The following is a 14,398-nucleotide window of genomic DNA, read 5'->3' on the forward strand; positions in this document are numbered from 1 at the left end:
AAAAACTGTCTCGCCAAATTTCCAATGTTACTTAACCACAACATCATGAAGTGTGTGGTTTCACAATGTTGAACTAACTCGTGGTATTAAATCTCAGTTCAATTTTTGTATAAAACAACTAAATAACTACATTTTGTGCATACAATTCATAATTAGAATTCCACAATACAAGTCCAATTAAAAAAATTCAGCTTATTTGTAAGATTTTCCTATTTTAATTATATGACAAATTTCCATTAAACTGAATTGAGTAGTCTTCAAATAGTGTATATGTTATGAATTTAGAATAAATGTGAATTATTGTATTGTAATGAATGAGGACTATGAGATTAATTGAACTATTTTTATACTTGGCAAAGTTGAACATATTTCTATAAATCTAATCAAAACCATTTCTTAAATCTACATTTTACCAGGAATATGTTTGTGTGTAGTAATAAAACAATAATAGCAATTAATTAACAATAAAACAAAAACATATAACACTCAATGTAGGCTGTAATCAGGTCCTCAACATTATTAACTTTTTATCATCAATGTTTTTAGAACATTAAACACAGAGAGGAAAATTGAGACATCATATTTAATTAACTTAAACTTTGATTTCTTACATGTTGTGTATCTCCAAAATTTGCGAAAACTGGAATTTCTTTTGCAACAATTGATTAGTCAGAGAATGTGGTCTGTCTGTCAGTGGTTCCACATAGGGTCAGAGAAATTCCAAGAAGCTGAGGTTAAAGAGTGCAAGTTATCACAAATTGAGTGTGACCATTAAGATGAAAGTGAACAAAAGTGATTGTAATGTTTTACGTATTATTGTAGAAAGTATTAAAACATTAGGATTTCCTATTGTTTGTTTGCATAATGTCAAAAGGACAGATTTAATATCAAGTTTAATATAAAGTTCTAATGCCATGAATTTCACACAATTTTAAGTGTAGTTTAACCTTCCAAAAACCTTTCACTATATGTCAGAAATTAACAAGTCATTTCAACTTACTCATCATACATTCATCTTTTTGCAACCCTATGAAAGACTATTCGAGTCTTTAAAAGTCTTTTGTATGTTTGATGTATTTATGCCTATTCTAAAGTTGTCTAAAAGTTATGGCAAAGGCATAAATAATGGTGAGGACTTCTAATCACCCTCTCTTTTGGTAGCACTCCCATCCAGCCCTCTTCAATTTGCTACCAATATGTGAAATTTAGGAACCTGTTAGGATATTTTCATAATGGACTTTGACACTAGTCAGAGTGGATTGTGAGGGGGGTTAATACTACACTCGGTGTCCTATATGAGTGGCGTGTTTAGATCTTCTGAAGATTTGGTTCAACACTTTGAGATTCCAAGATCTCAGTTTTATAGGTATTTACAGCTGCGACACATGCTCTGAAATATTTTTGGGAGTAGCGTACACCCCCCTAAAGCAGCAGATACTCGGAGAGAGGTGATTACTGCTTTTGGAAAAGGTCATGAGGCATCAGTGTATTACTCCCTGTTAATTCAGAGTCTGGGGGATGGAGCTTTAACTTCTATTAAGAGATTATGGGAGAAAGATTTAAACTTGGTATTGGAGGAGGGAGTGTGGGCTAGGATTCTAAAAAATGTCAAGTCTGCATCAAGAGATGCAAGGGTTCGCCTTATGCAATTTAAGATTCAAGAATATATATATATATATATATATATAATTATTATTATTATTATTATTATTATTATTTGGTTGTGTGTGTTTTTATGTGACCACAGGGGTGTTCATTGGGGGTTAGGGTGGGGCTGGTGAATGGGGAGGGATGTTAGTGGGGTTTAATGTGAAATGTTGATTCATTGTATATGTGTTGGGTTTTTCTTTGTAATGTATATATGAATCAATAAAAAATGTTAATTATATAATGGACTTCGACATATTATTAAAACTATACATGTGATTTATTTATTTTTTTAGTTAGTTATTAGGGCAATTTAAGTTTATTGTTAAACCAATGGAAACACAATGGTAGGAGCTGACATCTATGTCTGTCCATTTTGTTGTAGAGTCTACTAGAATCAACATTTTAATTGACATGAAAATCCCTATGGGGAAGATTCAGACCCAAGATTGCAACTTTCTACCACTAGATGCCACTATTCTCCTATTTCATCAATGGCAAATGCTGTCATATAACATTAAACAACAATATCTCTTTCCTTTTTATTTTGTGCATTTCATTGTAATGTATGTGCTTATTTGCCATGGACATGACAGACATCAAATAAGAGTCCGCGTAGCTTCTGACGAGCTGTAAACAGCCGCTGATCACTGACAGCAGGAGACACAACACCAGTTGGTCCCAATGTGCCAATAAAGTGTTAACATCTAGCGCCCATGACCGCACACATCAGCCTTCTTCTCTTCCCTCCCACAACGTATTTAAACAGACATCTGCCTTTATCTTACGCCTATAGAAAGCTCGTTTCATACAATCCCGCATCACTGCATCTCCAGTTGAAGAGACACGATGGCTTTAGCGGATCCAACCTGTGGAATATTAAACGGCGCAGAATCCACGTCTCCGTTTTCCGAAATTATTGAACTAAATGTTGGAGGACAAGTGTATGTAACGCGGCACACGACTTTGACAGCCGTGCCGGGTTCTCTCCTCTGGAACATGTTCAGTAAGAAAACGCCGAAAGAGCTGGCACGGGACAGCAAGGGTCGTTACTTTTTGGACAGGGACGGGTTTCTTTTCCGCTACATTTTAGACTACCTACGGGATCTAAATCTGGTTTTGCCCGACTATTTTCCAGAAAAGAGCAGACTACAGAGGGAGGCAGAGTTTTTTCAGCTGCGGGACCTGACCAAGCTCTTGAGTCCTAAAATGAGTAAAGACATCTCCATCACCGATGAGATCTGCCAGAGTGATTCGGAAGAGCCGTCGGTGCAGAGCGCGACTCCGTTGGTCGGACCGGACCCCTCACGCGCGCTGTCCGCCGTCAGCACCGCTCGTTCTCCATCACTGGAGTCCAAGAAGACGGGCTACATCACAGTCGGTTACCGGGGTTCATATACAATAGGAAGAGACATACAGACAGACGCCAAATTCAGGCGAGTCGCGAGGATCACGGTGTGCGGGAAAACTTCTCTAGCTAAAGAGGTGTTCGGAGACACTTTGAACGAGAGCAGAGACCCGGACCGACCTCCGGAGAGGTACACATCGCGCTATTATCTGAAATATAATTTTCTCGAGCAAGCGTTTGACAAACTGTCCGAGCTTGGCTTCCATATGGTCGCGTGCAGCTCCACTGGCACGTGCGCTTATTCCAGCAGTGATCCGAACGAGGACAAGATCTGGACAAGCTACACAGAGTATGTTTTCTGTCGAGAATGAGCACACATTTGTTACATGAAAACGTCTATACGCATTTAATACAATAGTAAGGTTCCATCCACTCTTAGAGAAGTATAATGGAGTTTCTCCGATTTGCACCCGCCAGTTGTCTCATTGTTAGCGTCACAGGATCGACTAACTCTGAGACTTTAAAGCGATATTCTGGGTTTAATACTTAAGCATTTATGGCATAATGTTGATTACCTCCCGGCCCTCCTTTTCTTAAAAAAAATAAATAAAAAAATAAATAAATTTGGGTTACATTGAGGCACTTTCAATGGAAGTGAATGAGGCCAATCCGTAAATGTTAAAATACAATATGCGTTTTAACATGACTTTAATGTGATAAAATTAATTACTAACATTTTCTGTGATTTTTGCAAATTCGTTGCCATGACGACATGACGCAGTTCACCCCAAAACCCTTAAATGACCGAAAAACGGCTATTTAAATAACTTTACAGCTCAAATAATACGAGTTTTAACAGCAGATTTAATATAAAACTATAAACTTCATATTTCTGCTTTCTGCCCTCCAAAAAGTGGCCCCATTCACTTTCATTGTAAGTGCTTCACTGTGACCTCGATTTTTGCTTCTTTTTATTTCTTAAAAAAATAATACTTTTTTTTTTTTTTTAAGAAAAGTAGGGATGATTCGAAATAAATTTGTGTGGTAATCAACATTATGCCACAAATGCTGTCGATTGAGCTTAATATTACATTTTATATCCTGTAATTCATGAATGCAGAATGTGTTACTATAGTGATGCGTTCTTTCATAGCTTTTTTCCTTTTTGTCATTTTTTATTTTTTTAAAATTCAGATTAGTATTCAGATGGCCTATTTATGAAACGTTCGCATGCTATGTATTTTGTATGTGTTAGTCATTTTGCATCAAACGTTGCTTTATTAAACATGGCAGAAACACAGACCATTTTCACGAAATAAGTTCAATTATGTCCTTTATACAGGCTCACAATTTTTAATGGTAGTATTGTACTGACTACATATTTGCTTACATTCCAGTTTTAAATGAGTGGGCAGTGAGATTTGTTTGTTTTTGTCTATGTTCATATCTGTATATTAAACAAAGTGCACCTTTTTAATCCAGCTGTAAATGACTTAAGATGTTTTCTTTTAAAAGAGAGTTAATCATTCAATAAATTATAATCTTGTAATCTTTCAGCCTTACAATTTTGAATTATTATTATCAAAATTCTTTAAAAAAAAAAATAAAAAAATAAAAAAATAAATAAATCACTTTTGTTTGTTTTCAGTGTGACTTTTGCAGCTTTACAGTCTAGAGGGCTAAAACAGTACATGAGTAACAGCCCAGATTTGCTCTTCTGTACAAATGCATTCAGTGCTTCAAGTGCATTATATTTTTAAAATATATTTTTGCTTAATAGAAATTTAAATGGGACAAAGATCCTTTTCATTTTTGGAATGTTTGTTTTAATAATGACACAAAACATTAGTCATTCATTCTTAGCACAACTTTTATCTGAAACTCTCAAACAATGTCAAGAGATTCAGGGAGAAAATGAATCACAAATTGGGAGAAATACAACTGGGATTAACAAATTGGCCCTCAAGCTTGCTTTTTGGATAGATTGAGTACTATTATCTGGGCTCTCAAGTGGTTTGGGGGTCAGCCAGATTATTTCAGTGGCCAGATCATGAATCATAGCCAGTCATAACGAATGCAGTAATTGTACCCCAATATACAATAGGTCCCTTTCCGTTTTTTTGTGACACAAATTGATGTTCAAATGCAAATGGTGCTGCTGTGCACAAATATAAGTGGTATTTTCATTTCATGTCTAAATAATGAAAGGATCCAGCTGCAAGGTCAGGGTTACAGGACGGATCTCTCTGAGTGCACACAGTGGAGCACCTCAGTTCCAAGAGAGAGGTTTATATACTATATACTATATACAGTACACATATACAGTGTGTAGGAGCAATTTGAAAAGTGTGGAGGGATACTTTAAGGTTCCTATACGCTCCTTATAGACTCGTTACTTTCATACTGCTATTATTACAGTGCATATTTATTGTTGTGAATTGTAACAATTATGGTGTAATGTACAAATAATCTAATTAAATGATGTGCAGTTACACAAAGATGAATGCAGTAATTCTTGCACTGTTAATGAATAAGGGGGAGGGGGGATTTCTATGAGCCACAAACCTTGTATAAGCAACTGTGAGGAAGAGTACTGGTCAGCTTGAAATACTATTTAGGCATATAGTGTAGATTCTACAATAAGGACAATGTTCCCATGCGGGGCAAACAGAAAGAAAATGTCCAAACCTCTTTTCAAAGAGCAGCTACATGTCTAAGAGCAGGACATGATAGTTGGGATATGGCAATAAGCAAAGCAGATGTTGTTCTGGATTATTACACAACATTTAAATAAATGCTTTACCAAGGTGGCCATTTCTGAATAACTTGGAAGTGCAGAAACATATCCCCATGGCATGCTCTCTTAAACTTCCAACTACATTCTCCTACAAAAACTTTTTTGTTGTTGTTGAAAATCAGATCAAAGCATTGCATAACAAAGCCATATTTGCATACCACAGTACTGAGTTCAGACTAAATTAGCTGAAGAAAAAAAACAACTTGATTATGAAAAAAGTTAAAAATAGGCTAACTCCCTGAGTACTCTTATCGGCTGGGATATTTATTTATGGTTTATGCACTCATTGCACAGCTCCGTTTTTTTTTTTTTTTCATGGAGAATGTTAAGTGATGTGCATTCTCCACATATTCCATGAATTGATGTTCATGAATTGACACCTCACTCTTCTGAGTGGTGTCTTCACATACTAATTTTTGTTTAAAGATTGATCATGACTAAAGGCCTCCATATACTTCCTACGAAATCGAAGAACGAATGGGTGTGACATCAATTAGAACAAAATCTGGCCAAAAAGAAGGTGTTTTTGCATTTGTTTCGGTGGTTTGTAACAGCTCTCTGGGCAAACTTTTAGGAAAAATAATAATCGGCTGCTAAACACCTTTTACTGCCATTGGTCCATGTCATCGGTAGGTGTGACCTGGAGCTCTACCTACATTGATGCCTACAGCTAGTTCTGTTTATGCTGTCTAGTGAGTCAAAATGAGTCAACATGAACACATCGATGTGCAGAGATATTAGCGAGCTGGTGCAAATGTACCTACATCTGTACGATTGTTCGCTTAGAGACGTTTTCCAAGACCAAGTCATGTGAGTCTACTAAAGGAATCAAATCTTCTCAAATACTCTCAAGTGCCCATTCACATTTTACTGATGTCATGTGAATTCTACTCATAGAATGAGGCATAAAGTCATTGATAACACATTTTTAAGGTTTTACATGTAGCGTCCTCATATTTAAATGTACTTCTAAATGCCTCCCAAATCAGTGTGGTGGGTGTCTGAATGTTTGGAAACAGTATACCGTTGCTCAGCAGGAAGAGTTCTTTTGCAATGTTTTAGAGGTGGCTTTGCGCAAGGGAATTGCTTCTGGATACATGGTGGCATAGTCCACAATCACCAAAATGTGCTCATGACCCCGGGCGGACTTTGGCAGCAGCTCTACCAGATCCATACCTATGCGGTCAAAGGGCACCTAAAATACTGGTAGCAGAACCAGGGGAGCTGGTGGAAGTCATTGTGGTAGTCCATTGACATACCTTGCACCTCTGGCAGATCGAACATACTTCTGCATCCAGGCTCGGCCAGTGGAATCTATCCTGGATATGTTGAATGGTGTTTTGGGCCCCAGGTGTCCGGCAAGGGGTTGGGAATGGGCAAGCTGCCTCAATCTTCATCCAGGAGACTACTAAGAGCTGCTTATCTTCACCTCCTGGCCGCTAGGAGGCCATTCTGGATGTTTGAAGTGAGGAGTAGGGTGAGGACCATCCATTCAGGGGACTCCTTCGATGAAGCGAACCTGATTCCAGCAATGCTTGAGGTGCTCATCTTCTCTTTGTTCCCTGGCATAGGAGCCCCCAGTGGTGACCTGCTGGAAGAGATCAGAAAAGACATTCGCAGTGTTATCTCTGAACTCGCCCTCTCACTCACTTTCACATTCGTAGGTGGTTTGGAATCCGATTAAATTCAGATTTTCTTAATGCATCTCAGTCTGAATAGTCAGATTTCATGTGGTTTTTTCATCATTTGCTGTGCGCGACAGTTGTTAAACATCACGTATTGTGATGAGAAAACATACTGTGCTTCCTCCTTTCCTGTTTAATTAATTAATCGCACGATCCTGCAGAACATCTCAGGTTTTTAAATCCATAAGGATCTCTTTCTTAATGATGATGAGGCAGTGATGACAGCTGACTCATTAGCAAGATCTCGCACCCTTCACTTTCAAATTACGTACATCACTTAAAGCATGATTGCGTCACTCAGGGCCAGCTAGAAGGCCTCGACTGGGACATATCCTAAAGACCACTCCCACCAAGAACAAATAAATCAATCTGATTGGCTAATGAATCTGACAATCTGACTTTAGATGCCTATTCACTGCAGTGTTGAGGGAATCTGCAGAAATTCTGAAGGCCTGACGAGGTGAAGCTCAGACTCACATGCTTCTTCGGCTAAGGAGCATGGCTTCAGGCATGCGATTTTGAAACAGTCATCACACTTTGCTTGTAACCATCGAGGAATAAATTCTGATTGGATACATTTTTGTTTTTTGCTATTTGTTTGTAGATGAATTAGGAGTGGAAAGAGTTGAAAACACGTAGGCAAAAAGGTCAATGAGAATGAAAGGATGAAAAAATATTTATTTATTAGGCATGTTACGCCAGCAGAGAAGGTTTTGCTGGCCCTGAGAAATCGCCACTGGCGCTAAAGTGCTGTAACCCATACCGGTTGTGAGACACCACAATGTGATAAAGTATTGAATGTCACATGAATACGGGACGCTTGAACATTTTGAGCATTTCATCACAGGACGTGGGTCCTCGTCTCACCGTCCGACCTTTTTATACTTTTATACGGGACACAAAGCCTTCAATACGGAATGTTTCGCTCTCTGCTAAAATACAGGGCCCCAAGATAAAAGGTGTCCTGTATGGGACGTCATCATTTTGGACAAAACACAGGACATCCCTGCTAAAACGGGCAGAAACAACACTAGCAGTAACTAACATTGCATATGCCACCTCTCTCATTTTTAAGCCGCTGTCTGTGAAGAAAGTTCATATTTGGATACTGCCCTCATGAAAAGCATAATCAATGGTAAAACATCCATCACTAAAATCTCATGCATGGTGAATATACGCAAGTTTGCCGCCTTACCATGACAACTAATGTGGATGTGATAGCAAAAGCGACTGTAGTCTGAACAGAAAAAAATCTGATGTGGCCACATCTAACTTGCAGTTTGAACAGTCACTCAAAAAAATTGAATTTGAGGAAAAGTCTGATGTTTCCTGCAGTGTGAACAAAGCCTAATTGTTTTGGCACATGAGGGATTCCACAGCTGTTTGCCAAGTAAGAGGAAAAAGCATTCAAACCTGCTTGATTGACAGTTTTATAAGGCTTGTACACACACACACACACACACACACACACACAAGTACTGTTTAATTTACGGTAAAATACCGGCAGCTGTGGTTGCCAGTGACCATGTTTCAGGCTTTATGGGATGTACAGGTGCATCTCAATAAATTAGAATGTCGTGGAAAAGTTCATTTATTTCAGTAATTCAACTCAAATTGTGAAACTCGTATATTAAATAAATTCAATGCACACAGACTGAAGTAGTTTAAGTCTTTGGTTCTTTTAATTGTGATGATTTTGGCTCACATTTAACAAAAACCCACCAATTCACTATCTCAGAAAATTAGAATATGGTGACATGCCAATCAGCTAATCAACTCAAAACACCTGCAAAGGTTTCCTGAGCCTTCAAAATGGTCTCTCAGTTTGGTTCACTAGGCTACACAATCATGGGGAAGACTGCTGATCTGACAGTTGTCCAGAAGACAATCATTGATACCCTTCACAAGGAGGGTAAGCCACAAACATTCATTGCCAAAGAAGCTGGCTGTTCACAGAGTGCTGTATCCAAGCATGTTAACAGAAAGTTGAGTGGAAGGAAAAAGTGTGGAAGAAAAAGATGCACAACCAACCGAGAGAACCGCAGCCTTATGAGGATTGTCAAGCAAAATCGATTCAAGAATTTGGGTGAACTTCACAAGGAATGGACTGAGGCTGGGGTCAAGGCATCAAGAGCCACCACACACAGACGTGTCAAGGAATTTGGCTACAGTTGTCGTATTCCTCTTGTTAAGCCACTCCTGAACCACAGACAACGTCAGAGGCATCTTACCTGGGCTAAGGAGAAGAAGAACTGGACTGTTGCCCAGTGGTCCAAAGTCCTCTTTTCAGATGAGAGCAAGTTTTGTATTTCATTTGGAAACCAAGGTCCTAGAGTCTGGAGGAAGGGTGGAGAAACTCATAGCCCAAGTTGCTTGAAGTCCAGTGTTAAGTTTCCACAGTCTGTGATGATTTGGGGTGCAATGTCATCTGCTGGTGTTGGTCCATTGTGTTTTTTGAAAACCAAAGTCACTACACCCATTTACCAAGAAATTTTGGAGCACTTCATGCTTCCTTCTGCTGACCAGCTTTTTAAAGATGCTGATTTCATTTTCCAGCAGGATTTGGCACCTGTCCACACTGCCAAAAAGCACCAAAAGTTGGTTAAGTGACAATGGTGTTGGTGTGCTTGACTGGCCAGCAAACTCACCAGACCTGAACCCCATAGAGAATCTATGGGGTATTGTCAAGAGGAAAATGAGAAACAAGAGACCAAAAAATTTTTTTTTTTTTTTTTTTACAATATTTTACAGCACAGTTACATATATTGTCTTGTTAAATATATGATCATTTTACTGTGTCTGTTAAGGTAATGATCCATAAACCAATTAACATTTATTTTACTGTAGCATTTTTACAGTCTTTTACTGTTAAAATTACGACTTTTTCTTACAGTAAGAGTCAATGTGGTAAGGATGGGAAAACAAATGTTTCTAATGAAGCAAACATCACAATGATTGTATAGTATTTTCCAATGTACAACATGAAGTGAGGGCATGATGTTACATTGTTTTTCATAAAATCATTTGGCAAAGTTCTCAAAGCTTTCATGCACAACTGGCATAAAACAATTAGCTATCTGTCAGTCTGACATCAAAGACTATGTACATAAATTAATGTATGCTCAAGTGCAAACAAGCAAACCAAAAGTTGCAAAAGAGAAGATCGTAAACAAAACATTAATGCATTGATGTACATTATGACGTTTAATAGTAGTTTAGTGGTTCAATGGTTTAGAACAGATGATGGCCAGGATCTCACCATTCATTAGTGACTGTAGTTGTCAAGGCTAGTGCCTTTCAAAATACTTCTCACTTGCTTCCAAAAATATTATAAGGCCAGGCACACACAACTTGTATACATTTGTGTTAATATGAATCAATTACTTGCAACAAACTTATGTGCATTTCATATGAATATTTACAATGGTTTAACAGGGAGCAAAGTTATGGCCTTGAATTAATGACTAATAACTTTTCATAACTACATGCAATAAACAAAATGAATTAATGTGACACAGATGCGTCTTACCAGGAATGTGAGCTGGTCAAGTTAAATCAACATAGATTACAAACCTTTGCCATTATGCAGTGAAATGCAATTGTATTCTTGTCTTTTAATAAGTAAGCTGTTAATTTAAAAGTAAAAACAAATGAATTAAAATAGTTATTATGAAATTGAGGGTTGTGTCATTAATTCATCATGTCATAAACATCAGAAAAACTGTCTATGCTGTCTATACAGTGTCTGCTGCAGTGCAGTGACCATTAAAAATATAAGATTTTCCAATCTGAATCTTCAATTTGAATGCCAAGACTTTCCCAACAAAGATGCCACCATCTTTGCATCCACACCCAACTTCTTCTTACAGTAAAAAACACTCTGGCTGGATTGGCATGGATTTTGCCTCATCTTTAATCACGTCTCCTGACAAAAAACACTTCACACAGGTGTTGTGCAAAACACTTTGCCTAATACATAAGCAATGGGAGTCTGTTGGTCACAAGCCCTGCCTATCCAATTAATAATTTGCTCAAGAAACAGGTGACACATGACTGCAGAAACAATATCTCTCACCGAGTCTCTGTATATGTGAATGTGTTTTTCCATTTAAAATCATGGCTGTGTACATATCCTCTCATCTCTTTGCCTTTGAGAGGGTGTAAAGTTTTGTAGTGCTCCACTACAGTGAACCAAGATGGGAGGAATGTTTGACAGTCTTCTCTCCATTAAGGCACAGGAGTAAATAAGTATGGTACAAACAAATGACACAACAGATGGTCCGCCCTCATAGATTCGAGGGGGCCCTTTCCCTTGGGCTAAACATGTCTTCAGGGAAAATATTGTGTGGTTTGGAACCTTTTTACATATGACATACTCTAGACACACATATGTTTGTGGGGTTACTCACCACAATAAGCACTACAAAGTGTGTAGTCAGAGGCAACATGGCCATAGTGGTGAGATGGGAAACATCACAAGTGTTATTATACTATAACAAGATGTCTGCTTCTACCATTCCATGTTATTAACAGGGTACAGTTTCAGTATATAAGTCGATTCCATATTAAAATGTTCAGCTATTTTATGCTAGCACATAAACCTGTCTTTGGAGCGTGAAATATTTCACAGCAGTGACCTGGACTGTGATTTCCTGGTTGGCTTGCTCCAAGAATAACATTTACTAAAATGTTCCCTTTTAATTGGATCAAAACAGTAGGAGCGCTGTGTTTTTTTAGTTACATCCTATGTCCTTCATAAAAACAGAAGAAATTCCATAACAAATAATAAATGAAATATTATGCAAATTGATACTACAATTTCAAGGACTGCAGTAGATACTCGAAGCACTTTTTGGCACAGGTTATGGAATAAACTAATACAGAGACACTCCTCAATGGAAATCCAACTGTGCAGCTCTAGGCTAAGACTGCATATTTGGATTAGCTGAGGCAGAATCATTTGGATGCCTGCCTTAGCCCTGGATTGAGGTAAGAAAAATCCAAATGTGAGGCAGCTTCACATTTTATGTGACTCAACATGGGTATACTTCTAAAATTAATACTCATTTTGAGATCATCAGGTGCGATAGGGTTGAATTTGTAATGTTCCTGTCTATCTTAATTGTTTTTGCAAAACCAACTTAAAATCTACAGCATTCTTCAGACCCTGTTATTCATGTACTTCTTGAAACATCAGCCATTGGACAAATAAAACATGATCAATATAGGGCATGATCAATATAGGGCATGATCAATATAGGGCTTAAAAAGCCAATAAGCAACTAAGTGGGAAAGGAAACAGTCCAAACGTCAAACATCCCTGTAATCATCCGTGGGTAATCAAACCCAGAAATCCTTCATCATTCATTAGCTTTTCAAAAGTAATTGACTGTTTTTCATCCCATTACTAGCTTTATTGTACAGTATGTCTACCTAAGAGGCGCTATTACATTTTATTTTACATTTTTATTTCTTTGAGACATAGATACTACAGAATGTGAATTACTATGTTTGCATTTACATAAAAACACATTAGACCAACAAAATTCCCCAAAATGTTGTCCCAACTGCCTAAATAGAGTTGTCTGGACAAAAAAAAAAAATCATATTAAACAATGTTGATGATTTGCGAGTTCCCAACATGCATTGCACCATGAATAAATTATGTGGTTAGTGTTTTGGGCTTATTTTTATCATTATTATTATTATTTTAGTTTTTTGCTGTTTGTTGACTTTATCGATGCTGTTGTTGTTTTTGTTGTTTGGCCACTGTTAGATAATTGTTTTGTGGTAATGTTAAGAGGTCAGCTTTTTACTTAATCAGGTTTTTTGATTGTCACTTTTATTGAGGTTTATGTGTTGAATTGAATTTAATGTGCTTTTTATTTGTCCATTTAATTTCCTAAAGACCCTGACTTTGTGCCCAGGTATTAATACCAGGTTTGTGCCCACTCCTTGTGTCATGACTCATCAGAATCAGAATCAGCTTTATTGCCAAGTATGCTTACACATACAAGGAATTTGTCTTGGTGACAGGAGCTTCCAGTGTACAACAATACAAAAACAATAGTTATACACATACATACATACCAATAATCCTCTCAGCAGTCTGAACTGTCCTTTGTAGTCTTCTGATGTCTGATTTCGTAGCTGAACCAAACCAGACAGTTATTGAAGTGCAGAGGACAGACTCAATGACCGCTGAGTAGAACTGTATCACAGCGCCTGTGGCAGGTTGAACTTCCTCAGCTGGCGACGGAAGTACAACCTCTGCTGGGCCTTTTTAACAGTGGAGTCAATGTGTGTCTCCCACTTCAGGTCCTGTGAGATGGTAGTGCCCAGGAACCTGAATGACTCCACTGCTGCCACAGTGCTGTTTAGAATGATGAGGGGGGTCAGTGTTGGGGTGTTCCTCCTAAAGTCCACAATGATCTCCACCGTTTTGAGCATGTTCAGCTCAAGGTTATTTTGACTGCACCAGACAGCTAGCTGTTCAACCTCCCTTCTGTATGCAGACTCATCGTCATCTTGGATGAGGCCTATGACAGTGGTGTCGTCTGCAAACTTCAGGAGCTTGACAGAGGGGTCCTTGGCGATGCAGTCATTGGTGTAGAGGGAGAAGAGTAGTGGGGAGAGCACACATCCCTGGGGGGCACCAGTGCTGATTGTACAGGTGCTGGAAGTGAGTTTCCCCTGTTCACAAGCTGCTGCTTGTCTGTCAGAAAGCTGGTAATCCACTGAAAGATAGACATGGGAACAGAGAGTTGGTGTAATTTATTCTGGAGTATAGCTGGGATGATGGTGTTGAAAGCTGAACTGAAGTCCACAAAAAGGATCCTTGCATATGTCCCTGGTCTGTCCAGATGTTGCAGAATATGATGCAATCCCATGATGACTGCATCATCCACAGACCTGTTTGCA

The 14,398-nt window shown here is 38.2% G+C and overlaps 1 protein-coding gene across 1 annotated transcript; it reads left to right on the forward strand.

The window, feature by feature from the left end:
* The first annotated feature begins 2,452 nt into the window (after positions 1 to 2,452).
* On the forward strand, positions 2,453 to 4,784 carry LOC127447940 (BTB/POZ domain-containing protein KCTD12-like). Its single transcript, XM_051710181.1, has one exon. It carries the CDS (start codon positions 2,497 to 2,499, stop codon positions 3,364 to 3,366), a length of 870 nt encoding a protein of 289 aa, XP_051566141.1. The 5' UTR covers positions 2,453 to 2,496; the 3' UTR covers positions 3,367 to 4,784.
* Positions 4,785 to 14,398: the final 9,614 nt, after the last annotated feature.

The sequence above is a fragment of the Myxocyprinus asiaticus genome, chromosome 11 (genome assembly GCF_019703515.2).
Source record: "Myxocyprinus asiaticus isolate MX2 ecotype Aquarium Trade chromosome 11, UBuf_Myxa_2, whole genome shotgun sequence".
NCBI classification, from domain to species: Eukaryota; Metazoa; Chordata; class Actinopteri; order Cypriniformes; family Catostomidae; genus Myxocyprinus; species Myxocyprinus asiaticus.